Source organism: Eschrichtius robustus, chromosome 17 (genome assembly GCF_028021215.1).
Source record: "Eschrichtius robustus isolate mEscRob2 chromosome 17, mEscRob2.pri, whole genome shotgun sequence".
NCBI lineage: Eukaryota > Metazoa > Chordata > Mammalia > Artiodactyla > Eschrichtiidae > Eschrichtius > Eschrichtius robustus.
The window spans coordinates 40,712,165-40,740,030 of record NC_090840.1 but is presented as its reverse complement, the minus strand read 5'-3'; the positions used below and the strand labels follow the sequence as shown (position 1 = coordinate 40,740,030).

The 27,866-nt window shown below is 35.7% G+C and overlaps 1 protein-coding gene across 1 annotated transcript in view; it reads right to left on the bottom strand.

Moving 5' to 3' along the window:
• The window catches only part of NECAB1 (N-terminal EF-hand calcium binding protein 1), a 237,438-nt gene that overhangs the window by 188,405 nt on the left and 21,167 nt on the right, over positions 1 to 27,866 (bottom strand). Inside the window, exon 2 of the mRNA XM_068525486.1 lies at positions 24,809 to 24,917. Within this exon, the coding sequence (XP_068381587.1) occupies positions 24,809 to 24,917 (109 nt within the window). The remainder of the gene's footprint in view (positions 1 to 24,808; positions 24,918 to 27,866) is intronic.

Here is a 27,866-nt window from a genome sequence, read left to right as displayed (position 1 = left end):
GTACAGTGTGTGGAATATAGTCAATAAACAATATCTTAGTATGGTGACAGATCTTTACTAGACTTATTGTGGTGATCATTTTGAAATATACAGAAATATCAAATCACTATATTGTGTAATAGGAAGTAACATAGTGTTGTAGGTCAATTATACTTCATAAACCAACCAACCAACAAACAAACTTATAGAACAAGATTAGATTTGTAGTTACCAGAGGTGGAGGGTGGGGTCTGGGGGAATTGGAGGAAGGCAGTCAAAATGTACACACTTTCAGTTATAAGATATATAAGTACTAGGGATGTGATGTACAACATGATAACTATAATTAACACTGCTGTATGTTATGTGTAAAAGTTGTTAAGAGTAAATTCTAAGAACTTTCATCACAAGGAAAAAATTTTTTTCTATTTCTTTAATTTTGTATCTATATAAAATAATGGATATTCACTAACCTTATTACGATAATCACTTCATGATATATGTAAGTCAAATCTTTATGCTGAACACCTTAAACTTATACTGTGCTGTATGCCAATTATGTCTATTATATTTCAATAAAGTTGGAAGAAAAAATAATTATAAATAAATTATTATATTATTTTAAACTATAGGTCAATTCTAGTCTGGACAGTTTGGGTTCTGGTAAGCATTCACATAATTGTAGAATAAATGAACAAGTAGAAAATAGCATAAACTGAAAAAAATACTTGATGTTTGATCGAAGCATTCTCATCATTGAAAGTACTTAAAACTAAATTTTCTGTCTTGAATCTTTTGCTCTAAAAGATGGAAGACCAGTCATAGCTAGTCTCTTATAATAAGAACACTCTAAAACATTCACTGAAGAAGCTTTTTGAGGCTTCTACAACTATCATAGTTCCATCTAAATAGAGATCAAGCAAAGTTCATAGAATAAATCTATTATGAAATAATTACTGCAGTTTCCATTTTGATGACACTAAAATGTCTGTTATTTTCTTTCGTTTTAAGGTATCAAAAGCAAGTTTAAAGACATAGTAAAATAATTGCTCCTGCAATTTCGGTGTTAAACAAAAAGCTATTTTGTTGTAATAACAGTCTTAGGAAAGCATTAGATATCAGTGGCCAAAATGTAATCAATAGCATGCATACCCAAAGGACACCTATTAAAATGCAAGTTGTAAAATTGGTGAAGTCATTCCAGTTCTAAAAGATTATCTTTTGTAAGAGACATTGAAAGCAAACACCATCTTAGCTATATTCAGTGTTACATTAAATCTGGCAGGAAGGTAATTAGGTATCATTTTGTGGTAATTAAGGATATGTCATTTTTGTTCACTTAGCCCAGCTTGATCTCCACTTCACAGAACTTAGGATGTACCCAGTGGAACTTCTGGAAAACCCTGTGGTCTCCCAGAAGCTCAAAGGGAGTCACAAGCATTACTTTGCTGGCTTTCAAAAATCACTCAGGGAAAATCTACTGAAAAATTAGAACATAGATGACACTCAAAGAAAAAAAAAAAAACACCCAGCTGTTTGGAGCAAAAAACATTGCTCAGTTTAGATTTTGCCTAGAACTTTTACCAGACTAGTGTCCTTTGATTTTGCATAAAGACAAAATATGCAAACCTCAAGAAAAATTTTAAAAATCAAGTTAAGTGAAAGAAATTATGCTTCAATTTTCTCAGTGACAAATATTAATGAAAAATTGCATAGTTTCCACTTAAATATATAGTGCCCTACCTTGTGGTTTAAAAACAATTTTTTTTAAATTAATGGAATTCATTAATTGTCTATTGATGAAACATACAAAAAATTTATAATCAACTGAAGATAAACCAGTGTATGTGAAAATGAAAATGTACTTATGAAGTAGCATATTGAAAAATTCTAATTAATAACAGTCAAAGTAAATATATAAATACTAAAACTATGCAAGGTAGGTATTTTAAAAATATGAAACAGTCTCACGATCTGCTTCTACCTCCACAGTACCTGCCATTATTTCTTCCTACTGACTAAGCTTCTATTGTCTTGAAGAAGCAAGGACAAGGCAGACCATAAATAAGAGAGGGTGTGAGAATTAATTTTATGTGTCAACTTGGCTGGGCCACAGTACTCAGATATGTGATCAATCATTATTCTGGATATTTCTGTGAGACAGTTTTTGGATGAGATTAATATTTAAATCAATAATCTGTGAGTAAAACAGTTTACCGTCCATAATGTGGGTGGGCCTCATCCAATCAGCTAAAGGCCTGAATAGAAAAAAAAAAAAGACTGACGTCTCCCAAACATGAGTGAATTCTCTAGCAGGTGGCCTTTTGACTTGAACTGCAACATCAGCTTTTCCTGGGCCTCCAGCCCACCCTGCAGATTTTGGACTCACTGGCATCCATAATTGCAAGAGCCAATTCCTCAAAAGAAATCTCTATATTAATATATATCCTATTGGTTCTGCTTCTCTGGAGAACCCTGACTAATACAAGGGATCAGACTCTTGACTTTTGAAATTCAAAAGTCTAGACCTAGGTAAGATGAAAGATTTAGAAGACTACAACTCATTAATAGTTAATCCTCCCCACCCCCTAACTGGATAAGATTCCCTAGAGTAGAAGAGGAAAAGAGACATAGGGAAAGTGATTCAGGGGCCATCTTCCCTGAGGTCATTTACCCTGTCTTCTCCTCAAGGCTAAGTCTGTAAGGTGAAAAAGGTGGTTTGGTGGTAGAACCATAGAGAAGTTTGAGATCTAGTATCTCCAGATAGAAAGTCCGTGTTCTCCTTGATTGGCATGGTGGGAAGCATCAAGCCAACACACCTACGTGGTATGTTTGAGCAGAATCATCTGAAAGAGTTTCACAGAATTACCTGCATAGAGACTGATTTTGGAATACTACAGAGACTCCCAGGATTTGAAAGCAGCAGAGACATGGCCCAGAGAGCTGGCAGATATGAAAAGGGTTAGGGGTGAGAAAAAGAGAGAATGCAGGGGACCTTCCTGACTAATGAACAAAAATCAGGTGGAAAGGAAGATAATACTACAGATGAATCATGGAAAGGTGAACACAGAGAGGAAGAGATGCCCTTCTTCACTCGTGATTTTGCACTAGGTAAGGCCCCAGACTTTTGCACAGCACCCAGAAATGGAAGAGAATTACCCTGTACTGACTGACATTAAATTTCTACCACCTGGCAGAATGGATGCTCAAAATAGAAATTAAGTCATAGGAAAAAACCCCTTACATTTCCCATCCACCTGGGTTTCATAGTCTGCTAGGGAGGCGGTAGAGAATAGAGAAGAGGGAGGGATGGGTTCAGGAGACATGTGTTCTAGTCCAGGCTTATTCAGTCATAATTATCTTCCTTGAACTCAGTTTCCTTGAAAGTAAAATGAAAGAGTTAGACTAGAAGTTCCCTGCAGAAGCAAGTTTTTTTTTTTTTTTTCTTTTCCTTGACATACATTGTCAGTGATCTAAAAATGTAAGAGGAAACATCCAGCTCAGAAGGAAGCACTTCTGTCCAAAAATATGCGAGATTTTGCATTTGTATAGTTCCTGGCCCATAGTCAGTACTGATAAACATCTGTTTGAGTGAAATAAAACAATTTCCAGGGTTCAGTGTTTAAATTATCCTCAGGGTCTTGTCACTGTTCTGATTGGTGAGCATGTAAATAGTTTCCACTAACAATAGACAACAGGACCATTGAAAAATCATCAAATTCATTTTTTCTGCTATATGCTGAGAAAATATTAAAGATTTTCTACTCACGATCCTGCAAATCTTAGCTGCTTCAGAAATAAATTATAAAAAAGAATGCAAGGAGGAAACATAGAAAGATTTTTCCTCCTTCTTTTAATTAGGGAAGTATTTACCTATATCTCTCTTGGATATGAAAGAGAAAAGAAGACCAGTAATTATCCACTCATTCAACCAAAGGAATGATTCTGGAAGGGGTACAAACCAGTAAAATGTACATGTTTCTGTCTATCCTCATCTGCCACATTCCAAGGCAACTTTTCTAGCACTTACAGTCATGTACCATTTATACTGCCCCCAAAGGCATTAGCACCTTTAACAAAACTCTTAAAGCACATACCATAAAAATCAGGTGTAAAGTTCTGAGATCCATCGAGCAAGACAACAAAGAAATCCTCTAGCCATCTAAGTGATAGCATCGTCTCAGCATTCTGTGGCTTTATAGAAAATTCCTACATTAGAAAAGCCTCTGAGTGTGGTTAAAAAGCTCTAATCATGCACAATGCAGGGCTAGACAGCCTAGGACTTGTATGAAGAGCAAAGAGCTCTAGCAGACAAGTTGTTCCAGCCTACATCAAACAAATAGTGAACAGCAACCAAGCAACCCCCCACACACAGCCAGGCCCTGGAGAGCCTGCTGATGTGTTTCCACTGCAGACAGCTTCTACAATGTGAGGTGCAGCTTAACCAATCTTCTCTCCTACCTAGCACTTGTATTTAAGGGATTAGAAACAATGGAAAAACTTTAAAAGTAGCATTGCATGTATTTGTTAGACATATAGATTTGTACTGGATATAACTTCAAGCTCAAGGACAAAATTTGGCCTTTGAGGTCAGGGTGGATGGACTTTTTAGGAGGCTCCCTGTGGCCCACCTTGTGGAATTCCTTAGTCTCTACCTTTTAGAGAATTGCATGGGGTCCTGACTGTTAAGTGTCCCAAATTACTTCTCAGGCCTGAGCTACCCAGACTGTTTTCCTTTAATTCTCAGAACTGCCACAACCCCATTATCCACCAAGAAGTTTCTTCTTTCTCAAGATCAAAACCCAGTTTTGGTCTGCTCAGTTCCCCTCCTTTCCTTGCAATCTTTGAAAACAAGTCCCCAGACTATTTTCACAGCTGAGAAATTAAACACTAAGAGAAGAGAGATGGAGGCACAGTCCCAAACAGTTTTTAAATCCCTTTCTTAGATGATACCCAGAGGCTGAAGTGGCCTCCAGTATTCTATTATTACTAAGTCAACGTCTTTTTGACCCCCATCTATCTCTATACCATGCTAATATCTTTTTTTCAAAAGATATTTTCCAAGCTACTATCACATCCTGAAACCATGATTAGGAAAAAAGTAACTCCTGTCAACAGGAGTTCACATTACTAAGGCTCTTCAGAAAGAGAGATGTTAATCTCAAAAGGCTCTCTCCCAAAGATAGTTCATTTCTACACACATTTTCCAGCCAGCTATTTCAGCTACTTGGTCACTAAATTGATAGGTTCATCACCACCATTTTGGTAACACCTCTTGAAATATTAGATTTCTATTTATTGAGAGTGCCCCCACCACAGATATCAGCAATATCTCCCAAAGAAGAGTTAGGGCAGTGTGCAGAGAACTGAATGAAAGTGTAGCTTCACAGCTGCCATCATTTTTCTCCTGTCTAAATCCCAGGAAGTGGCAATGAGCAATGAATTGGTGCTTCATGTGGTTCTGCACTCACAAGTACTTCTGTACTCACAAGTACTACTAACCCAAGTCAAACAAACTTCACATATTTATGTAGAACCTTCCTTGGATGGCAGACTAAACTGTTTCTTAACATTTGTGTCATGAATTTTTTACAATTTACTGCCAGAAAATATTATTAGCCCCACTTAATATTCAAAGATGGTAAAACACTGAAAAGTTTGCTTGGCCAGGGACTTTGGAAACAAAATGAAGATTACCACTCTGCCAGACACCAAGGCAGTGTACATACAAAGACTGATTTAACAGGGGGCTGTATAGTGCAGTGGTTAAGAGCTAGAGTGGCTAGCCTTACCCCTTACTCTCTGTGTGACTTTGGGACACTTACTTGATCTCTCTGTGTTTCAGTTTCCTCATGTGCAAAATGGGCTCAATCATAGGTTTGTTATTGCTCTGTAGCATCAGGGTAAATATCATCCAAAATCTTTCTGGATCAGGAAGATTTAAGCCAACTCAGAAAGACTAGAGTACAGACTCCCAAAATGATGGTTCATATAAACACTTTTCAAGTACAGCTGCAGCTGCCTCTTAATTGGTGTTTCTGTCTCCAGACTTGTCAGCTGTCATCAATTCTCTTCATTTTGAGGGGATCCAATTTTCTATTATAAAACATAAACCTAATCCAGTCACTTCCATGTTTAAGACCTTTTGACAACTTCACACTGACCTGAGGGTGGAAATTCACAAGCCCCACTGGTTTACAAGGACTTTCACAACTCGGCTCCTTGCTTGTCTCTCTAGCTCCTCTTACCATCACCCTCTTGAATTTGATGTTATGGGCATGCTGAATGTGTTCAGTTGTTCCAACATGCCACACTATCTCTCACCTAAAGACTTCCACATATGCCATTTTCTTTGGCTAGAAACTTCTCTCATCTGCATCCCCATTGATGTCCACACCTCTTCTTGATAATATTTCATGACTTAGTTTAGAAGTCACTTCTTCCATGAGGTCTTGACTGACCTTTTAGACCAGGTCTGCCCTAACTCCCCAACCCCAAGACAGTTGTATTTCCCTGTCAAAATTAATCAAGCTATTACTTTTCTATGTTGCTGCTAAACTACAAATCTCTTGTTCACCACTATATCCCCAGTACCTAGCACAATATCTAGCACTTAGTAAACACTCAGTTACTCTGTTGAAAGAACGCAAGCTCAGTTTGCATGGGCAAGACAGAACCTTAGACATGGGTTGACTTCAGAGTTCAACTTAATAGGCTTTTCGCCCTAATCTCCAGGATCCTCCTTCCTAGAATTCCCAAGAACATTTAGTGGTTTTTTGTGGTAGCCTCTTACAATACCTAAACTCTTCTTTTTACTGTATCAAGGTTGATATAAAATTATTTTCAAAAAACTGATGACATCTGATTTAGAAATTAAGAGGGATGATGAATCTCATGTAGGATTTCTTTGCTGTTTTGGCACTGGACATTGAATGTGTGATACAATGCATCAATCATCCCACTTTCCTTCCTACCAAAATAAAAATACTTTATATCTATAAAATTTTATACTAAATTTTCAGGGATTAATGTTACCTGGATTAAGAAATATTGTGCCAAAAACTTTAAGTAATAAATCCAGGACAGAAATTTGTTATGTGGTCTATGACAGGGGGATTTCTATTGTGGGCTTTGAAATCCAATTATTTTCTTCACACTAAAGAAGAGTTCTAATCAAATACAATGACAATAATGACTTTTCATACATTTATCAAAAGTAAAGGAAAAACACACCCTGATTTTTTTTATTGGACTGGTCGCTCTGAATACACACTATTTTAAAGACATAATCCCATTGAGTGTTCATGACCACCCAGGACATAAACACATTTAGCTTCATGGGCAACAAAGTTAAATATAAAATATAAACTATATTTGAAATATAAACTATAAAAAACAAAAATCTGTTATTAAGAAAACTAAATACAAGTAGAAGTGCCTGAGGAACACAGATGTAAAAATCCTTAACAAAATACTAGCAAACAGAATCAAACAGCACATTAAAAGGATCATACACCATGATCAAGTGGGGTTTATCACAGGAATGCAAGGATTCTTCAATATATGCAAATCAAGAGGTGTGATAAACCATATTAAAAAATTGAAGGAGAAAAACAACATGATCATCTCAATAGATGCAGAAAAAGCTTCCGACAGAATTCAACAGCGATTTATGAAAAAAAAAACCCTCCAGCAAGTAGGCATAGAGAGAACTTACGTCAACATAATAAAGATCATATATGACAAACCCACGGCCAATATCGTTCTTAATGGTGAAAAATTGAAAAAATTCCACTAAGATCAGGAACAAGACAAGGTTGTCCACCCTCACCAGTATTATTCAATATAGTTTTGGATGATTTAGCCACAGCTATCAGAGAGTAAAAAGAAATAAAAGAAATCAAGATCAGAAAATAAGAAATAAAGCTGTCACTGTTTGCAGATGACATGATACTATACATAGAGAATCCTAAAGACTCTACCAGAAAACTACTAGAGCTAATCAATGAATCTGGTAGTGTAGCAGGACACAAAATTAATGTACAGAAATCTCTTGCATTCCTATGCACTAATGATGAAAAATCTGAAAGAGAAATTAAGGAAACACTCCCATTTACCATTGCAACAAAAAGAATAAAATACCTAGGAATAAACCTACCTGAGGAGACAAAAGACCTGTATGCAGAAAAGTATAAGACACTGATGAAAGAAATTAAACATGATACAAACAGATGGAGAGATATACCACGTTTTTGGATTGGAAGAATCAACATTGTGAAAATGATTCTACTACCCAAAGCAATCTACAGATTCAATGCAATCCCTATCAAACTACCACTGGCATTTTTCACAGAACTAGAACAAAAAATTTCACAATTTGAATGGAAACACAAAAGACCCTGAATAGCCAAAGCAATCTTAAGAAAGAAAAACGGACCTGGAGGAATCAGGCTCCCTGACTTCAGCCTATACTACAAAGCTACAGTAATCAAGACAGTATGGTACTGGCACAAAAACAGAAATATAGATCAATGGAACAGGATGGATAGCCCAGAGATAAACCCACGTGCATATGGTCACCTTATTTTTGACAAAGGAGGCAAGAATATACAATGGAGAAAAGACAGCCTCTTCAATAAGTGGTGCTGAGAAAACTGGACAGCTACATGTAAAAGAGTGAAATTAGAACACTCCCTAACTCCATACACTAAAATAAACTCAAAATGTATTAAAGACCTAAATGTAAGGCCAGACACTATAAAATTCTTAGAGGAAAACATAGGCAGAACACTCTGACATAAATCACAGCAAGATATTTTTTGACCCAGCTCCTAGAGAAATGGAAATAAAAACAGAAATAAACAAATGGGACCTAATGAAACTTAAAAGCTTTTGCACAGCAAAGGAAACCATAAACAAGACAAAAAGACAACCCTCAGAATGGGAGATAATATTTGCAAATGAAGCAACTGACAAAGGATTAACCTCCAAAATTTACAAAAAGCTCATGCAACTCAATATCAAAAAACAACCAACCCAATCCAAAAATGGGCAGAGGACCTAAATAGACATTTCTCTAAAGAAGATATACAGATTGCTAAGACACACATGAAAGAATGCTCAACATCATTAATCATTAGAGAAATGCAAATCAAAACTACAATGGGGTTTCCCTGGTGGCACAGTTGTTAAGAATCTGCCTGCCAATGCAGGGGACAAGGGTTCAAGCCCTGGTCCGGGAAGTTCCTACACACCGTGGAGCAACAAAGCCCATGCACCACAACTACTGAGCCTGTGCTCTAGAGCCTGTGAGCCACAACTACGGACACCCGCGTGCCTAGAGCCCGTGCTCTGCAACAAGAGAAGCCACTGCAATGAGAAGCCCACGCACAGCAATGAAGAGTAGCCCCCGCTCGCCACAACTAGAGAAAGCACGCACGCAGCAAGGAAGAGCCAACGCAACCCAAAATAAATAAATAAATAAATAAATAAATAAATAAATAAATAAATAAATAAAATAAAATAAATTAATTAATTAATTTTAAAAAATCATATTGAAAAAACCTATTAATGAGATTAAAAAAAAAAAACACGACAATGAAGTTTCACCTCACACCAGTCAGAATGCCCATCATCAAAATATCTACAAACCATCAGTGCTGGCAAGGGTGTGGAGAAAAGGGACACTCTTGCACTGTTGGTGGGAATGTAAATTGATACAGCCACTATGGAGAACAGTATGGAGGTTCCTTCAAAAACTAAAAATAGAACTACCATATGACCCAGCAATCCCACTACTGGGCATATACCCTGAGAAAACCATAATTCAAAAAGAGTCATGTACCACAATGTTCACTGCAGCACTATTTACAGTAGCCAGGACATGGAAGCAACCTAAGTGTCCATCGACAGATGAATGGATAAAGAAGATGTGGCACATATATACAATGGAATATTACTCAGCCATAAAAAGAAATGAAATTCAGTTATTTGTAGTGACGTGGTGGACCTAGAGTCTGTCATACAGAGTAAAGTCAGAAAGAGAAAAACAAATACCACATGCTAACACATATATATGGAATCTAAAAAAAAATGAATAAGTAGGTAAAAAATGACTAATTTCTTGGAAGCAATGATCTCAACTGGAATAAAATTGTCATGTTTGATAATCCGAGTTTTCACTTAGTAACTATTCACAATTCAAAGAAAGAAAGAGAGAAAAGAGAAACTCTTTTTGCCAGTCTCAAGTCTATATCTACTAATTTCTACCTGATGGCAGTGAGGATGGGATGATAGAGGAAAAATTATTTGTGCAAATGATCACAATTCTATGGCCCTCCATAAGTAGACTGCTAATTATTCTGAATCACTGTTTTTAATCTAAAGTTGATTAAAAATAGGTTCCCAGGGAAACTTAAAAATAAAATTAAACCATTAAATCCATTAGTGAATGAAAAAGAACAATAATGTTCAGCTGATACCCATGCTCAGCTTTCTTCCTATTACAGTTTAACTGCTAAAAGCTATTGCTATTTAGTCTATTTTTTCTCCATGAGAAACCTTCTAAGATCATAAAAGAGAATATACTATTTTATGTAGTAGGAGATTCTTTTTAAGCATTGAAAACTTTTTTTACATATAAATGTATTAAATATACTGGGACAAAAAAAATTCTTAATTTGAACATATTCTGAATCTGTTAGAGTAAGGAAATAATCCACATTTACATCTTAATACTGTATTTCATGTTTTTTAATTCATAGGAGTAGATAACTATTTTTAAAAAGAAACAACTTTTGAAACTGTTTAACTGAGAGTCCAAAGCCAGATTTATCATTTACTCTGTCCCCAACGAGAAGAGTCAGTTCTCCTTTTTTATTCAACAGGATTTGTCAGGGGCATCACACTTTCTGTGGTCAGTCAGCCAGGTTCTAAAGTCTAAAAGTCACAAGCAATGTACCTTTGCATGCCTTTCTTATAGCTAATCAATATATCCGACTTCTATAACAATCCATCAAGTAACCAAGTACGTATTGAATGTATTCCAGTAATTGCTGCAGTAGTGAGAAAAATGTCCTTGCCTCAGAGGAGTTTATAGTTTAGATTTGGAGACAAGATTAATATGCTAGTGAAACAATTAGCAAAATATAAGAGATGGCATATAATTAAGTGGTACCTTATGAAAGTATAAACCATACTTATAGAAATTTGGAGAAAAAAGATGAACAGGAAAGAAGAAAAGGTGAGTGATTACATCATAATAGTAATTATTATTTTGTGGTGTTTATATACATTACTGCTAAACTTTGAAAGCTGGGTTTTTATATTGGCTCTATTTTACAGCCAATGAAATTAGGGTTCAATGAAGAACAATGACCACCCATAGTCTTCATAGCTGGATAGTCAAGGGATTTAACCTTGGCCAGTTCCTAAGTTCTTTCCATGTTGCAGTATTGCTTTTCGTGGAGTTCAGTGGACCTTGATGCCTGGACAACTTTACTAGGCAGAGGGGAGGGGCAGGGCTAATCAAGCAAAATGCATAGTATAAGGTATGGGGTAGGAGAAATCTCTCCCTTCTCACTGAACTTGTAATATGTGCTAGATGCTATGCTAGGTCCTGGGAATCAGTGGAAAGCAAAAGAGTAATGACCTCTGCCTTCATGAAGTTTAGGCCAGGCGACATGAGTATTAATCAAACACAAAACAAATATAATATTGTAGCTGATTCAAGAGCTGAAGAGAAGAGATACATATTACAATGAGAAGGCAGAATGAGAAATTTAACCTAATAATGAAGGTCAGGGAATGCTTTCATGAGACATATAGATATATATACAATTACACAAGCATGGAAAAAAGATGCAGAAGATCACACTTTAGGTGCTGGTGAAGATTGGTTATGGAGAGTGGGTTAGGGGTAGACAGTGGAAGAGAAGAAAGTCAAAAGAAAGTAGTTCTCTGTGATTAAAACAGAATGCACTTGCATTCCTATGCACTAACGATGAAAAATCTGAAAGAGAAATTAAGGAAACACTCCCATTTACCATTGCAACAAAAAGAATAAAATACCTAGGAATAAACCTACCTGAAGAGACAAAAGACCTGTATGCAGAAAAGTATAAGACACTGATGAAAGAAATTAAAGATGATAAACAGATGGAGAGATATAGCATGCTCTTGGATTGGAAGAATCAACATTGTGAAAATGACTATACTACCCAAAGCAACCTACAAATTGAATGCAATCCTTATCAAACTACCAATGGCATTTTTCACAGAATTAGAACAAAAAATTTCACAATTTATATGGAAACACAAAAGACCCTGAATAGCCAAAGCAATCTTAAGAAAGAAAAACGGACCTGGAGGAATCAGGCTCCCTGACTTCAGCTTATACTACAAAGCTACAGTAATCAAGACAGTATGGTACTGGCACAAAAACAGAAATATAGATCAATGGAACAGGATAGAAAGCCCAGAGATAAACCCATGCATATATGGTCACCTTATCTTTGATACAGGAGACAAGAATATACAATGGAGAAAAGACAGCCTCTTCAATAAGTGGTGCTGGGAAAACTGGACAGCTACATGTAAAAGAATGAAATTAGAACACTCCCTAACACCATACAGAAAAATAAACTCAAAATGGATTAAAGACCTAAGTGTAAGGCCATACACTAGAAATCTCTTACAGGAAAACATAGGCAGAACACTCTATGACATAAATCACAGCAAGATCCAAAATAAACAAATGGGACCTAATGAAACTTAAAAGCTTTTGCACAGCAAAGGAAACCATAAACAAGATGAAAAGACAACCCTCAGAATGGGAGAAAATATTTGCAAATGAAGCAACTGACAAAGGATTAATCTCCAAAATTTACAAGCAGCTCATGCAGCTCAATATCAAAAAAACAAACAACCCAATCCAAAAATGGGCCGAACACCTAAATAGACATTTCTCCAAAGAATACATACAGATTGCCAACAAGCATATGAAAGGATGCTCCACATCACTAATCATTAGAGAAATGCAAATCAAAACTACAATGAGGTAACACCTCACACCAGTCAGAATGGCCATCATCAAAAAATCTACAAGCAGTCAATGCTGGAGAGGGTGTGGAGAAAAGGGAACCCTCTTGCACTGTTCGTGGGAATGTAAACTGATACAGCCACTATGGAGAACAGTATGGAGGGTCCTTCAGAAACTAAAAATAGATCTACCATACGAGCCAGCAATCCCATTACTGGGCATATACCCTGAGAAAACCATAATTCAAAAAGTGTCATGTACCACAATGTTCATTGCAGTATTGTTTACAATAGTCAGGACACGGAAGCAACCTAAGTGTCCATCAACAGATGAATGGATAAAGAAGATATCACACATATATACAATGGAATATTACTCAGCCATAAAAGGAAACAAAATTGAGTTATGTGCAGTGAGGTGGGTGGACTTTGAGACTGACATACGGAGTGAAGTAAGTCAGAAAAAGAAAAACAAATACCGTATGCTAACACATATATATGGAATCTAAAAAAAGAAAAAAAAAAGGTTCTGAAGAACCTAGGGGAAGGACAGGAATAAAGATGCAGTTGTAGAGAATGGACTTGAGGACAAGGGGAGGGGGAAGGGTAAGCTGGGGCGAAGTTAGAGAGTGACATGGACATATATACACTACCAAATGTAAAATAGATAGCTAGTGGGAAGCAGTCACATGGCACAGGGAGATCAGCTCGGTGCTTTGTGTCCACCTAGAGGAGTGGGATAGGGAGTGTGGTAGGGAGACACAAGAGGGAGGAGAAATAGGGATAAATGTATATGTATAGCTGATTCACTTTGTTGTACAGCAGAAACTAACACACCATTGTAAAGCAATTATGCTCCAATAAAGACGTTAAAAAAAATAAAGTCATTTTTGGAAAAAAAAAAACAAACTGAATGCACACATTAGAAGTAATGGTAACCAAATGCTATGGGTAGTTATCTCAAGGTGATGAAATTTCAGGTGTTTTTTCCTGCTCTTTCTTATGATTTCTATATTGTTTGAATTCTTTTTTATAGGAAGCATATGCTATTTATATAATTTTTATTGTGGAGGGAAAGTATTTTCCTAAAGAAATTGCTCTTTAAAAATATTCATGTAAGAAGTAAGCAATGACTTTCAGGTTATTTGTATTTATTTCAAGAATTTTAAAATCTCAAGATGTCATAGAGAAAAACAATTGTAACTGTTCCATCAAACAGATCATTTTGGGCATAATATAGTTGTAAAAGAGAGAAAGCAGGTACTTAAGGAATGTGGTGACAATAAAGGGAATAGATGGATTCATAGGATAAATAAACTGGAGGGGAATAAGGACAGAATTTATTGGTGCATTGGACATGGGAGATGAGAGAGGGAGACTTGTCCAACAAGTGAGCATCATGTATTTTTTAAAGATTGGGGTTAACATTTTACTGATTTGATTTCACCCACTTGTTGGGTATTGGCAAGGTAAGAAAGAACACTGCAGTTAGGTGAATAAATAATTCGCCTTGATTCCTCAGTAGACAATTTTTATTTTAAGCAGTAATAGATTTTTCTTCACCATTAGCAATTTTATCATGGCTGATGGGAAGACAGAATACAGTTAAGATTGAAAGAGGGGACTTCCCTGGTGGTGCAATGGTTAAGAATCTACCTGCAAATTCAAGGGACATGGGTTCGACCCCTGGTCCGGGAAGATCCCACATGCCGAGGAGTAACTAAGCCTGTGCGCGGCAACTACTGAGCCTGAGCTCCAGAGCCCACGAGCCACAACTACTGAGCCTGCATGCCACAACTACTGAAGCCCACGCGCCTAGAGCCCGTGCTCCAGAACAAAAGAAGCCACTGCAATGAGAAGCCCGCGCACCGCAACGAAGAGTAGTCCCCGCTCTTCGCAAATAGAGAAAGCCCACGTGCAGCAACGAAGACCCAACACAGCCATAAATAAATAAATAAATAAATTTATTAAAAAAACAAAAGATAAAAAGAGAATTCAAGTTCTTTATTGGGAGGAAGAGATGACAAGCAGAGAATAATTCTCTAGATAATATTAAAAATATAAAATATCTGAAAAAATTTGGAAGCAAAGGTCTTTAATAAAAATGACTAATTGAAACAGTAAAACTCTGTGAGTGCTCTGAAGAACAATGGAGAAAATGAGGCAAGTGCAGAGTGATGGGATGGAGAGTAGTAAGAGGAGTAAGTCCAAAAGCACAAGATGAATTCCAAACGTAAAGGTAGGATGGAGGGAGGGAAATGTTCCAAGAAAGAAAATAATGTCCACAGAGAAAAAGAATAACATTGCTACATTGTAGCAACTCCCACACTGTAAAAATCCTACATAATGGATATAAAAAGAGGAGAGATAAAGGCAGCAATTAAAGCAATTACCTCTATACTGTACATCCAAATATATTCTACTGCTGGAAAGAATCAAGCACCTTTTCATCAAGAATGAAACACCTGAAAGTGAATTTAAAAACTGGCCTTGGAAACTTTTGATTTCTGATATACAAAATAAATAGCTAAAAATCTGAAAATTTACTGAGGTGGCATGACAATGGAAAGAGATTTGAGTTTTGTTTTCAGGCCGCCATGAAATAATCTCCAGGCCTTACACTACTGTCTGTGTAACCTTGGTCAAATCATTTAACTTTCTGTATCAGATTCCTTAACTGTAAGCTGTGACTAATAATAATGCTTTTTGTTTTTTGTTTTTGTTTTTTGTGAAGATTAAATAAGATGATGCAAGTAAGTGCCTGCCATATAGTCATTCAATAAATGTATTTCCCTATTTAATTAAAAATTAAACATTTCCTTTAGAAATTACATATTTTTTAGAAATTATGTACATACTGTCTTGATACAAAATTTGGCTTGTCTATCATCTTTGTCAGAGAAAATTAGAACCAATTATTTTTTCAGCAATTATAACTAAGGAGAAACCATTTCCTGTCACTTTAAAGAAAATCTCCTTAAAATTGTCTTCTTTATAAATCCCCCAAACTATGCTAATCTTCTTAATTATAAAGTAGACTTTGTTGATTCCTCACTCTCCCTACAAGGAAGAGTCCTCAGCCCCAATCAGCAATGCAAATTGTGGAATGCTCTGATTTAGGAGGAAATTGTGGTGGTGCCAATGAAATGCCTTCATCGGAAAGAAAAGAATTTTAAATGTAACTCTTAGGAAATAGCCTGTTTTATTCTCTCCATATCTTCATGAGCTAGATATGCTCAAAGAAAATAAATGGATTTCAGAAATTATTGGAGTGAAAGGCACATTTAAAAATTGAGTGAATAATAAGGAAGTTTGATGGCTACAGGTTAGTTCCAATGATGAAATGGAATCAATAACTGGAGAACTGGTTATAGATTAGAGTGAGTCCTGGTAAGGTCGTAAGACTTCTATTTTCAGTCTCTAAGGATGTGGCAAAAAGTGTACCTCTATAGGATGTAATAAAATAGTGCTTCTCTTAGTTATATACTCAGTTCTTTCTAATTTTTAAATTAAAAATAAATAAGGATAATGTGATATGTGAGAACTGCCCAGAAAATCTATATTAGGTGATTATGGAGAAATACTAAGAGAATAAAGACCAGGTGTTACTTACTAAGTCTGCCTAAGTTTTTTGCAGTATCTGCAAATACAGAGACTTTGTAGGACCATAAGGAAAAAGAAGGGGGATTATAGGCATGATTCTAGTGGAGTATGGGAAAACAGGAACATTGAGAATAGACACAATCAGATGGTCAAGAAGAGAGGCAGGTGTAGAGGGCTAGGTCCCTGGATAGGATACCTATTAAAACAAAGACTTCTCCCTGGCTTCAATCTTTTCCCATATAGATAGCTTCAGATTTTCCGGATTGACTCCACACTTTGTAGGAACTCTCTGGAGTTCAAACTCTACCAAGCCCCTTGTCCTCTAAAATATGAGATGGTAAGTGGAAGTCTTTGAGGCTGAGTAGGTGGTTATTTGATCTACAGGGGACTCAAGTTTTGCCTGCCCAGAATTTATTCCCCCCTATTTTGATAACAGCATCCTGGTTCCCTTTCACTTTATTTTTTCCTTGAAAACAGTGATTTTCCAGAGATGTGCATGAGCTCCAAGCCAGGCTAACATAATTCAAGACCAGAATTTTGCTGGTACTACTCTGAAAGAAAACCAGTCTCTTGGGGTTTTCCAAGGTGGTGGCAATATGAACCTTGAGCATCTCGTAACCATCTTGACCTCTCAGCAAGAGAGTCTGCACAAGAGAATAGCCAACATAGAGAAAGAAGAGGTGAGAGATGATAGACAGATTCCTAGCACCACTGTTGGAGCACTTTGCTCCAACACACATGAAGCCTACCTCTGGACTTTTCAGATACATGAACCAGATAATTATTTCTTTAAGTCAGCTTAATATATGTTTCTGTCACTCACAACTAGTAAAGTCCTGCCTAGTGCATCTTCTACCCTGCTGTGAATTCTGCTAAGTAAGGCTTAGGAGAAGTTGAGGAAAATCTATAAAAAGAATGTTATTCTCTCCCTCCTTAGTATCCTTGGCTCCTCTGGCTCCATGCCTCATTTGGCATATAAGCATGCTAAACTAACATCATTGACCACATGTGTCAGCTAACTTGTGCTTCTCTGTGGAAAACAGTGTACATCTGTTGGGCTTTGTCTTCTTATGCCAAAGAGGCAACTTAATGCCTGGACAGAGGTCAGCCTGCCATCTAGTTCTAACAGGTAAGTCTTGATCATAAAATGCTCCATCTGGACTCTTTGTTCTCTGTGAGTTTGCTCATGGGCAGTTTGGGCTTTGTCTGAATACTTGGAGTACTCTTCTGCCAGTGTTCCTTTGCCCAATCTATATTGCTTAAAACTCAACCCTGACACACACAGTGTGTCCATCACACTTTAGCCTGTTATTCTCTGGACTTTGATTTTCACTGTGCTCTCTTGACATACAGCTACACCACCTTTTTCCATTTTCTGATTTCATGACTCTAAGTCATGCCATACTTCCTTAGCTTAGCACTTGGGATTGTGGTCTGCCCTATCCTCCAGGCACTTGGTGCTGCTCTCTTAGTGTTCAGTGCTAGTTGAAGATGTATAGGCTACGTTAATAGGGAGATCTCTCTTACCCACTATTGGAACTATTGGAATTGCAATGACCTTTCTAGTCATAATGCAGTGCAGGCTTCGGTCTTCAGACCAACCTACTAAATACTTATTCCTTGGTTACTGATCCTGCTTTCTTTTCCTAATGCCCATAAAATGTGTCTACTTAAGGAGGGCAATGGATAACTCAAGGGAGAAGGCAGTTTCGCCAACCAACTAATCAAACTTTAAAATTTAACTGTTATGCACAAATACAAGATGAACGAATTTTCCTGTTTCAGAAGGAATAAAATTCTGTCATCTAAAACAAACCCTTTGATATTATTACTCTCCAATTATTATGGGGCTTTATCTCATTATTGGTGCATAAAAACTGCCTTCAAATATTAGAAAGACATAAAATATTCATATTCTGCATGGCCCTAAGAAATAGAACATATTAAGGGAAACTTTAGAGAGAAAAATTTCAGTTTAGGTTAAGAAAGAGAATTTTAAACTTTCAAATCTAGCTCAAGATGGACTACGATTTTTTCGTAGGTGGTAATTTCTTTTTTATTTTTTATTTTTTGCTTTGGTGTGCTTCAGTGATTTAACAAGTACTGGGTTGAAATCCCAGTGCTCAGCATCCAAAAAAATTATTTTAGTCTGGAATAAGGAACACTTGATCTGAAGACATCAGTTGTCCATCTCTATCACAGGCTCCCATTTGCAGGCCCCGGGAAAATTTCCTGTGTGTTCACTGTCTGATATAACAGCAAAACTTCCGTCTGGTCTACTCTTTGGTCTATCCTGACAATCTGGAACTCCAAATTGCTATACTGGAAGAATCATTTTTGCCTCCAGGGGATCTTTCCCCCTGCCTGTGCTGTGAATCTCTTCTACAAGGAATTATGCTAATTTCTTCATGTATTCCTCTAACTGACTGAAAAATGTAGACAAGCTGGCTTTCTGATGAGTGAAAACACTTCTTTTAATGTTGAAGAATAATTGACTAGATTAGTTGCAGGTGTACAACATAGTGATTCAATATTGCTATACATTACAAAATGATCATAGTAAATCAAGTTACCATTTATCATCATACAATGTTATTACAATATTATTGACTGTATTCCCCATGCAGTACAATTCATCCCCATGACTCATAGCAATTCACAATTTTTAACAATATTTGCAGTTATTATAAAATATTAGCTATATTCCCTGTGCTGTCAACATATCCTTGTAGCTTATTCATTTTATACATAGTATTTTGTACCTCTTAGTCCCCCAACCCTATATTGACCCTCTCCCCTCTTTCTCCCCATTGGTAACCACTATTTTCTTTACATCTGTAAGTCTGCTTCTTTTTTGTTATATTCACTAGTTTGTTGTATTTTTTAGATTCCACATATAAGTGATATCACACAGTATTCGTCTTTCTTATTTTACTTATTTCACCTAGCATTATATCCTCCAAAAGTCCATCCATGTTGTTGCAAATGGCAAAATTTTATTCTTTTTGTGGCTGAATAGTATTATATTGTATGTATATACCACATCTTCCTTATTCATCCATCTATTGATGGACTCTTAGGTTGCTTCCAAATCTTGGCTATTGTAAATAATGCTACAGTGAACATGGTGGGGTGCATGTATCTTTTTGATTTTGTTTTCTTCAGAAAAATACTCAGAAGTGAAATAGCTAGATTGTATGGTAGTTCTATCATTAATTGTTTGAGGAACCTCTACACTATGTTTTCCATAGTAGCTGTACCAAATTGCATTCCCACCAAGAGTGCATAAGGTTTCCCTTTTCTCCACATCCTGACCAACATTTGCTATTGGTTGTATTTTTGATAGTACCCATTCTGACAGGTGTGAGGTGATCTCTCATTGTGGTTTTCATTTGCAGTTTGCTGATAATTAGTGACCTTGAGCATATTTTCATGTGTCTGATGGCCATCTTTATTTCTTCTTTGGAAAAATATCTATTCAAGTCCTCTGCCCTTTTTTATTTGGTTGTTTTTTTGAGGTTAAGTTGTATGAGTTCCTTGTATATTTTGGATACTAACTCCTTTTCCGATATATAGTTTGAAAATATCTTCTCACATTCAGTAGACTGCCTTTTCATTTTGATGATAGTTTCTTTCACTGTGTAAAAGCTTTTTGGTTTGATGTAGTCTTATTTATTTATTTTTGCTTTTGTTTCCCTTGCCTGAGGAGACAAATCCAAAAAAATAATGCTAAGACCAATGTCAAATAGCATACTGCCTGTGTTATCTTCTAAGGGTTTTATGGTTTAAGGCCTTACATTTATGTTTTTAATCCATTTTGAGTATATTTTTTATATGGCATGAGAAAGTAGTCCAGTTTGATTATTTTGCAAGTAGCTGTCCAGTTCTCCCAACACCATTTATTGAAGAAGCTGTCTTTTCTCCATTGTATGTTCTTGCCTCCTTTGTTGTAGACTAATTGAACATATAAACATGGGTTTATTTCTGGGCTCTTAATTCTGTTCCCCTGATCTATGTTTTCATGCCAGTACCATACTATTTTGATTACTGTAAGTTGTAGTATAGTTTGAAATGAGGGAGTGGGATACAAACAGTGTTGTTTTTCTTTCTCAAAATTGTTTAGATTTTTCAGGGTCTTTTGTGTTTCCAGGCAAATTTTAGAATTATTTGTTCTAGTTCTGTGGAAATGGCCATTGGTATTTTGATAGGGATTACACTAAAACTGTAGATTGCTTTGGGTGGTATGGACATTTTAACAATATTAATTCTTCCAATCCCTTAGCACAGGATATATTTCCCTTTGTACGTTGTTATCTTCAATTTCTTTCATCAATGTTTTATAGTTTTCCAAGTGGGTCTTTTACCTCCTTGGTTAGATTTATACCTAGGTATTTTATTAGTTTTGATGCAACTGTCAATGAGATAGTTTTCTTAATTTCTCTTTCTGATAGTTTGTTCTTAGTGTACAGAAATGCAACAGATTTCTGTATGTTAATTTTTTATCCTACAACTTTACTGAATTCATTGAAAGTTCTAGTAGTTTTTTGGTGGTGTCTTTAGAATTTTCTATATATAGTGTCTATACTATATAGAATTTTCTATATGTAGTATCATGTCATCTGCAAACAACGACAGTTGTAATTATTCCTTCCAATCTGGATTCTTTTATTTCCTTTGCTAGTCTAATTGCTGTGGCTAGGACTTCCAGTACTATGTTGAATAGGAGTGGTAGAGTGAGCATGCCTTTCTTGTTACTGATCTTTGTGGGAAAAGTTTCAACCTTTCACTGTTGAATATGATGTTAGCTGTGCATTAGTTATTTATGCCTTTATTATGTTTAGGTATATTCCTTCTATACCTATTTTGTTGAGAGTTTTTAAAATCATAAATTGGTGTTGAATTTTGTCAAAAGTTTTTCTCCATCTGTTTAGATGATCATATGATTTTTATTCTTCCATTTGTTAACATGATGTATCCTATTAATTGATTTGCAGATATTGAACCATCCTTGCATCCTGGGGATAAATCTGGGATGAATACCACTTGTCATGGTGTTTGATCCTTTTAATGTATTGTTGAATTCAATGTGCTAAAATTTTGTTGAGGATTTTTGCACCTATGTTCACCAGAGATATGGGCTTATCATTTTCTTTTTCTGTGGGGTCTTTGTCTAGTTTTGGTATCAGGGTAATGCTGGCCTCTTGGGATGAGTTCAGAAGCATTCCTTCCCCTTCAATTTTTTTTTTTTTTTGGAATAGTTTGAGAAGGATAGGCATTAACTCTTCTAAATGTTTGAGAGAATTCACCTGTGAAGCCATCTGGTCCTGAACTTCTGTTTGTTTTTTACTGATTATTTTTCATTACTGGTAATAGGTCTGTTAATATTTTCTATTTCTTCCTGATTCAGTCTTGGGAGATTTATGTTTCTAGGAACTCATCCATTTCTTCTAGGTTGTCCATTTTATTGGTGTATAATTGTTCATAGCAATCTCTTATGATCCTTTCTATTTCTATAACATGGGCTGTAACTTTCATTTCTTATTTTATTGACTTGGGACCTCTCTCTTTTTTTCTTCATGACTCTGTCTAAAGTTTTATAAATTTTGTTTATCTTTTCAAAGAATCAGCTCTTAGTTTCATTGACTTTTTTTGTCTCTTTTTTAGTCTCTATTTCCTTTATTTCTCCTATGATCATTATTATTGCTTTCTTCATACTAACATTAGATTTTGTTGGCATTTCTTTTTCTAGTTCCTTTAGGTGTAAGATTAGGCTGTTTATCTGGGATTTTTATTCTTTCCTGAGGTAGGCTTGTATCTCTATAAACTTCCCTCTTAGAACTGTTTTTGCTGTGTCCCATAGATTGTGGATTGTTGTGTTTCTATTTTCATTTGTGTGATTTCCTCTTTGATTTCTTCAGTGGCTCATTAGTTACTTAGTATATATAACTGTATATATTTAGGTGCTCCCATGTTGGATTTAAATATATTTATGAATGTTATATCTCCTTATTGGATTTATCTCTTTATCATTATGAAATGTCCTACTTTGTCTCTTGTTAAAGTCTTTGTTTAAAAGTCTATTTTATCTGATATAAATATTGCTACCCTGGCTTTCTTTTCATTTCCTCTTGCATGGAATACCTTTTTGCATCCCCTCACTTTCAGTCTTTGTGTGTCTTTAGATTTGAAGTGAGTCTCTTGTAGGCAGCATAGATATGGGTCTTATTTTTGTATCCATTCAGGCACTCTGTGTTGTTTGATTGGAGCATTTCATCCATTTACGTTTAGTGTGTTAAGTAGTTATTGATAAGTATGTATCAATTGCCATTTTGTTAATTGTTTTCAGTTCATTTTTATAGTTCTTTATTGTTCTTTCCTTTTTCTTTTGCACTCTTCCAATGTGATTTGATGCTATGTTTAGTGTTATTTTTGGATTCCTTTCTCTATTTTCTGTGTGTATCTATTATAGATTTGTGTTTGTGGTTACCATGAGGTTTATATATAACAATATATGTGTGTGTATATATATATATATATATATATATATATATATACACACACACACACACACACACACACACACATGATTATTATACTTTATTGATCTCTTAAGTTCAAATGCATTCTAACAATCCTGCACCCCCACTCCTCATTTAATATTTTTTATTTCACATTTTGCATTTTAAAAAATATCCCTTAACTACTTATGGTGGATTAGATGATTTTATTATTTTTGTCTTTTAAACTGCCTACTAGTTTTGTGAGTGATTGATATACCACATTTACTGTGTATTTTCCTTTACTGATGAGATCTTTACCTTCATAATTTTCATATTTCTGGTTGTAGTCTTTCTTTTCCACTTAGAGAACTCCCTTTAACATTTATTGTACAGCCATTTTAGTGGTACCAAACTCTTTTAGATTTTGCTTGTCTTAAAACTATCTCTCCTTCAAATCTGAATGTTGCCCTGGTTAGGTAGAATATTTTTCATTATATACTTTTTCCTTTTGTCACTTTAAATATAGTGACATAACCGCTTTGAAAATATTTGGAAAGAAAGAAGGAAAACATTGAAAATGTATCTTGTTGGTTAAATTTTCCTCTTTAACTTACAAGTTAAATTTTCCTCTTTCGTCACATAAATAATATTCTTAAAATGTTTTGCTTGATCATGAGAAGCAAATATTTTTTAGAAATGTAATCATAGCTGTGCCTATAGTGCAACATAATAAAGCACTTTAAATTTCAAAAATTAAGTAAATCATTTCTTGCAAAATGATTCAAAAAATCCATCAGCTAAACCTACAAATTTTCAGAGCTCATATTTTATTTTGCTAGATTTGAAAATAAATCAAGTAGATCACTATATACATTGATTGTTCAGAGAAAATTCTGTTTCCTACATTGCCTACATCTCTCAGGTAACACTGATTTGGAGTTCAGCACATCTGAATTGTCCAGATAATTGCTGCAGTTTCCTATTTTACTACAGTTATATAAAAATGGCCTTAGGACAATTTTTAAATGAAGCAAACTGAGATGAAATCTAAGAAACAAGGTTAAATTCTACTTTATTTTTTTTTAAGAAATTCCTAATTGTTTTTTTTTTTTTTAAAGTTTTATTTATTTATTTATTTATGGCTGTGTTGGGTCTTCATTTCTGTGTGAGGGCTTTCTCCAGTTGTGGCAAGTGGGGGCCACTCTTCATCGTGGTGCGCGGGCCTCTCATCATCATGGCCTCTCTTGTTGTGGAGCACAGGCTCCAGACACGCAGGCTCAGCAATTGTGGCTCACGGGCCTAGTTGCTCCACGGCATGTGGGATCTTCCCAGACCAGGGCTCGAACCCGTATCCCCTGCATTGGCAGGCAGATTCTCAACCACTGTGCCACCAGGGAAGCCCCTCTACTTTCTTATTAATGATAGAATTAGAATTATTTATAACCTATGCTTTGTTTTAATTCTGCAAACTCTTTATGAGAACTTCTTACAGAAGATCTTTATTTTCCAGTTCAAAATTCAGTTTTTCACAGCATTTCAATTGTTAGAAGCTATCTCAGAACTGAACATAGGTGTGTTACAAAATGTGTCCTCTGCACCTTTACTCCCTCTCTGTTTCATTGGTATGTTCTTGTTTATGCCCTCTCTACTTTGTTTACAGAATCTAGTGATTAAAAAAAGTTCCTTACTTGGTATTATGTGTATCAATGGTATGAAAGAGCTCACATAACTCTTCTCCACTCAGAACACCATCTGCAAAATATGTTTTGAATTCTTCAGAGGACAATTTTCCATCATCTAAAATGGTAAGAGCAAACAAAAGAGAAGCAAATCATTTCAATTTTGTATGTTATTATATCTTTTAATTTTTAACATTTTGCTCAAATGCTTGAACAGGTTTGTCTGTGCATACATACATGTATTCAAAAAGGAAGAACAATTTCAGGTGTTTAAAATAAAAAGTTACCCACCCAGACCCAAGAATGGTCACAGGCCCCCACCTCCTCCCTCCCAGACCCAAGGAGTGGCCATGGGTCTCTGCTGTCTCCCTCTTGGAATCCAGAAGTAGTTGTGGGCCCCTGCCACCTCCCTTCCAGATACCAGGAGTTATTGCAAGCCAAGAGTGGTTGCAAGCCACCACTGCCACCCTTGCAGTCCCCAGGAGTGGTTGAGAGCCCCCACTGCCACCTGCCCAAACTCCAGGAGTGGTTGTGAGCCACCTCTGCTCCCATCCTGTGTCCCAGGGCCATTCCTGAGCCATTGCCACCACTGAGAACCCCAGGACTAGGCACCAGCAGCCACATCTGCATACCCCCTATCAAGGGGATAATGACCAGCACATGCTGAGGAAGGAGGTGCCAGGCATGCATACTAAAAATAGCCCTCAGACTAAATATTCTAAATCCATACAAGCTACACAGGGATGCTCCCACTTATAAATAGCCCTCCAAGACCAGAGTACATAATTGCTTCTCCTAAACTCACAGAGAGAAATAAAAGTAAAATGAAGCAGAGGAACCACTCTCTGTTAAAAGACCAAGAGCATTCCCCTGAAAGAACAAACAATGAAGCAGACCTCTTCAATATGATAGACACTGATTTCAAACAGGAGATAATGAAAATACTGAAGGAATTAAGAAGGGGTATCAATGGAAATACAGAGTAGAGAAAAAAGAAACTAAAAACTAGAAAGAGGAACAAAGAAAAATTAGAAAACTCATTCACCGAGATGAAAGCTGAGCTAAAGTCAATGAATAGCAAAATGAGTAATGCAGAAGAACAAATAAGTGACCTGGAATAATGGAATACTGAATAATGGAAATCATCCAATCAAGACAGAAGACAGAAAGCCAAATTAAAAAAAGAAGAAGAAAGTAATACAAGAGACCTATGGCATAATATAAACTATGCCAACCTATGCAAAATAGGGATTCCAGGAGGGAAAGACAGCAAAAAGGGGATCAAAAACGTGTTTGAAGAAATTATGGCTGAAAACTTCCCAAACCTAAAGAAGGAAACAGATATCCAGGTACAGGAAGCACAGAGGGTCCCAAACAAGATAAACCCAAACAGACCTACACTAAGACATTCTACATTAAAAATAGGAAAAGCTAAAGACAAAGAGAAGATTCTAAAGGCAGTAAGAGAAATCAAAGAGTTAATTACAAGGGAACCCCCATAACACTATCAGTTGATTCCTCTACAGAAAAGTTGCAGGCCAAAAGCAAGTGCCAAGATATATTTAAAGTCCTGGAAGGGAAAAATCTGCAAACTAGAATACTCTACCCAGCAAGATTATCCTTTAGAAGAGGAGAGATAATAAACTTCCCAGACAAGCAAAAACTAAAAGAATACAGCAATATTAAACTTATCCTAAAGGAAATATTGAAAGCTCTTCTCTAAATAGAAAAGAAGTAAGAATCTATAAGAAAAAGAAAATTACAATTGGAAAATAAATCACTTAAAGAAGTGATTTATTTAAGAAGTGATTTATTTAAGAAGTGATTTATTTCCAAAAGTGAATTACAATTGGAAAATAAATCACTTAAAGAAGTACACTTAAAGTACACAGATTAAAACATTTTAATGAAATGTTTAATCAAAATTAATCAGAATGTTTTAAATTTTAATCAAAATATTTTAAAATCAAAAACATTTTCTGTGAAAGTGATGACAACCACAATGAATAGCAAAAGGAAGAACATGAAGATGTAAGAGAGGACATCAAAATCATAAAATGTGGGGGAGGAGAGTAAGAAAATGTGGATTTTTTTCCCTAGAATGTTTTGGAGCCTATATGACTACCAGTCGAAGGCAAGTATGTATAGGAAGAGGTTCACATACTTGAAAAACTGTGTAACCACAAGTCAGAAACACACAATAAATTCACAAAAACCAAAAAGAGAACATAAGTATAATACAAAAGGAAAATCATCAAATGATGAAAGGAAAAACAAAAGGAAAAAGAAACGGACAAAGATGAAATATAAGATCAATGGAAAAATAAGGTTTTAAATGGCAATAAATATATATCTATCAATAATTACCTTAAATGTTAATGGACTAAGTGCTCCAGTCAAAAGACAGAGTGGCAGGTTGGATAAAAAACAAGAGTGTACAGTATGCTGCTTACAAGAGATGCACTTTAGGGCAAAGAACACAAATAGATTGAAAGCCAGGGGATGGAAAAAGATATTTCATGCAAATGGAAATGACAAGAAAGTGGGGGTTCCAATACTCATATCAGACAAAATAGACTTTATAACAAAGGCCATAAAGAAAGATAAAGAAGGGACACTATAAATGATAAAAGGATCAATACAAGAGGATTTTACACTTATAAACATATATGTACCTAATATAGGAGCACCCAAATATATAAACAAATACTAACGGACATAAAGGGAGAGATTGACAGGAATACAATAATAGTAGGAGACTTTAACACCCCACTCACATCAATGGACAAATCTTCCAGACAGAGACTCAATAAGGCAACAGAAGTCCTAAGTGATACAATAGAACAGTTAGACTTAATTGATATTTTCACAACATTACATCCAAAAAACCAGATTACACATTCTTTTCAAGTGCACATGGAACATTCTCTAGAATTAACCACATACTAGGGCACAAAACAAGCCTCTACAAATTTAAGACTATAGAAATTATCTCAAGAATCTTTTCTGACCACAACAACATGAAACTAGAAATTAACAACAGAAAAGGAAATGAGAAAAAAAATGA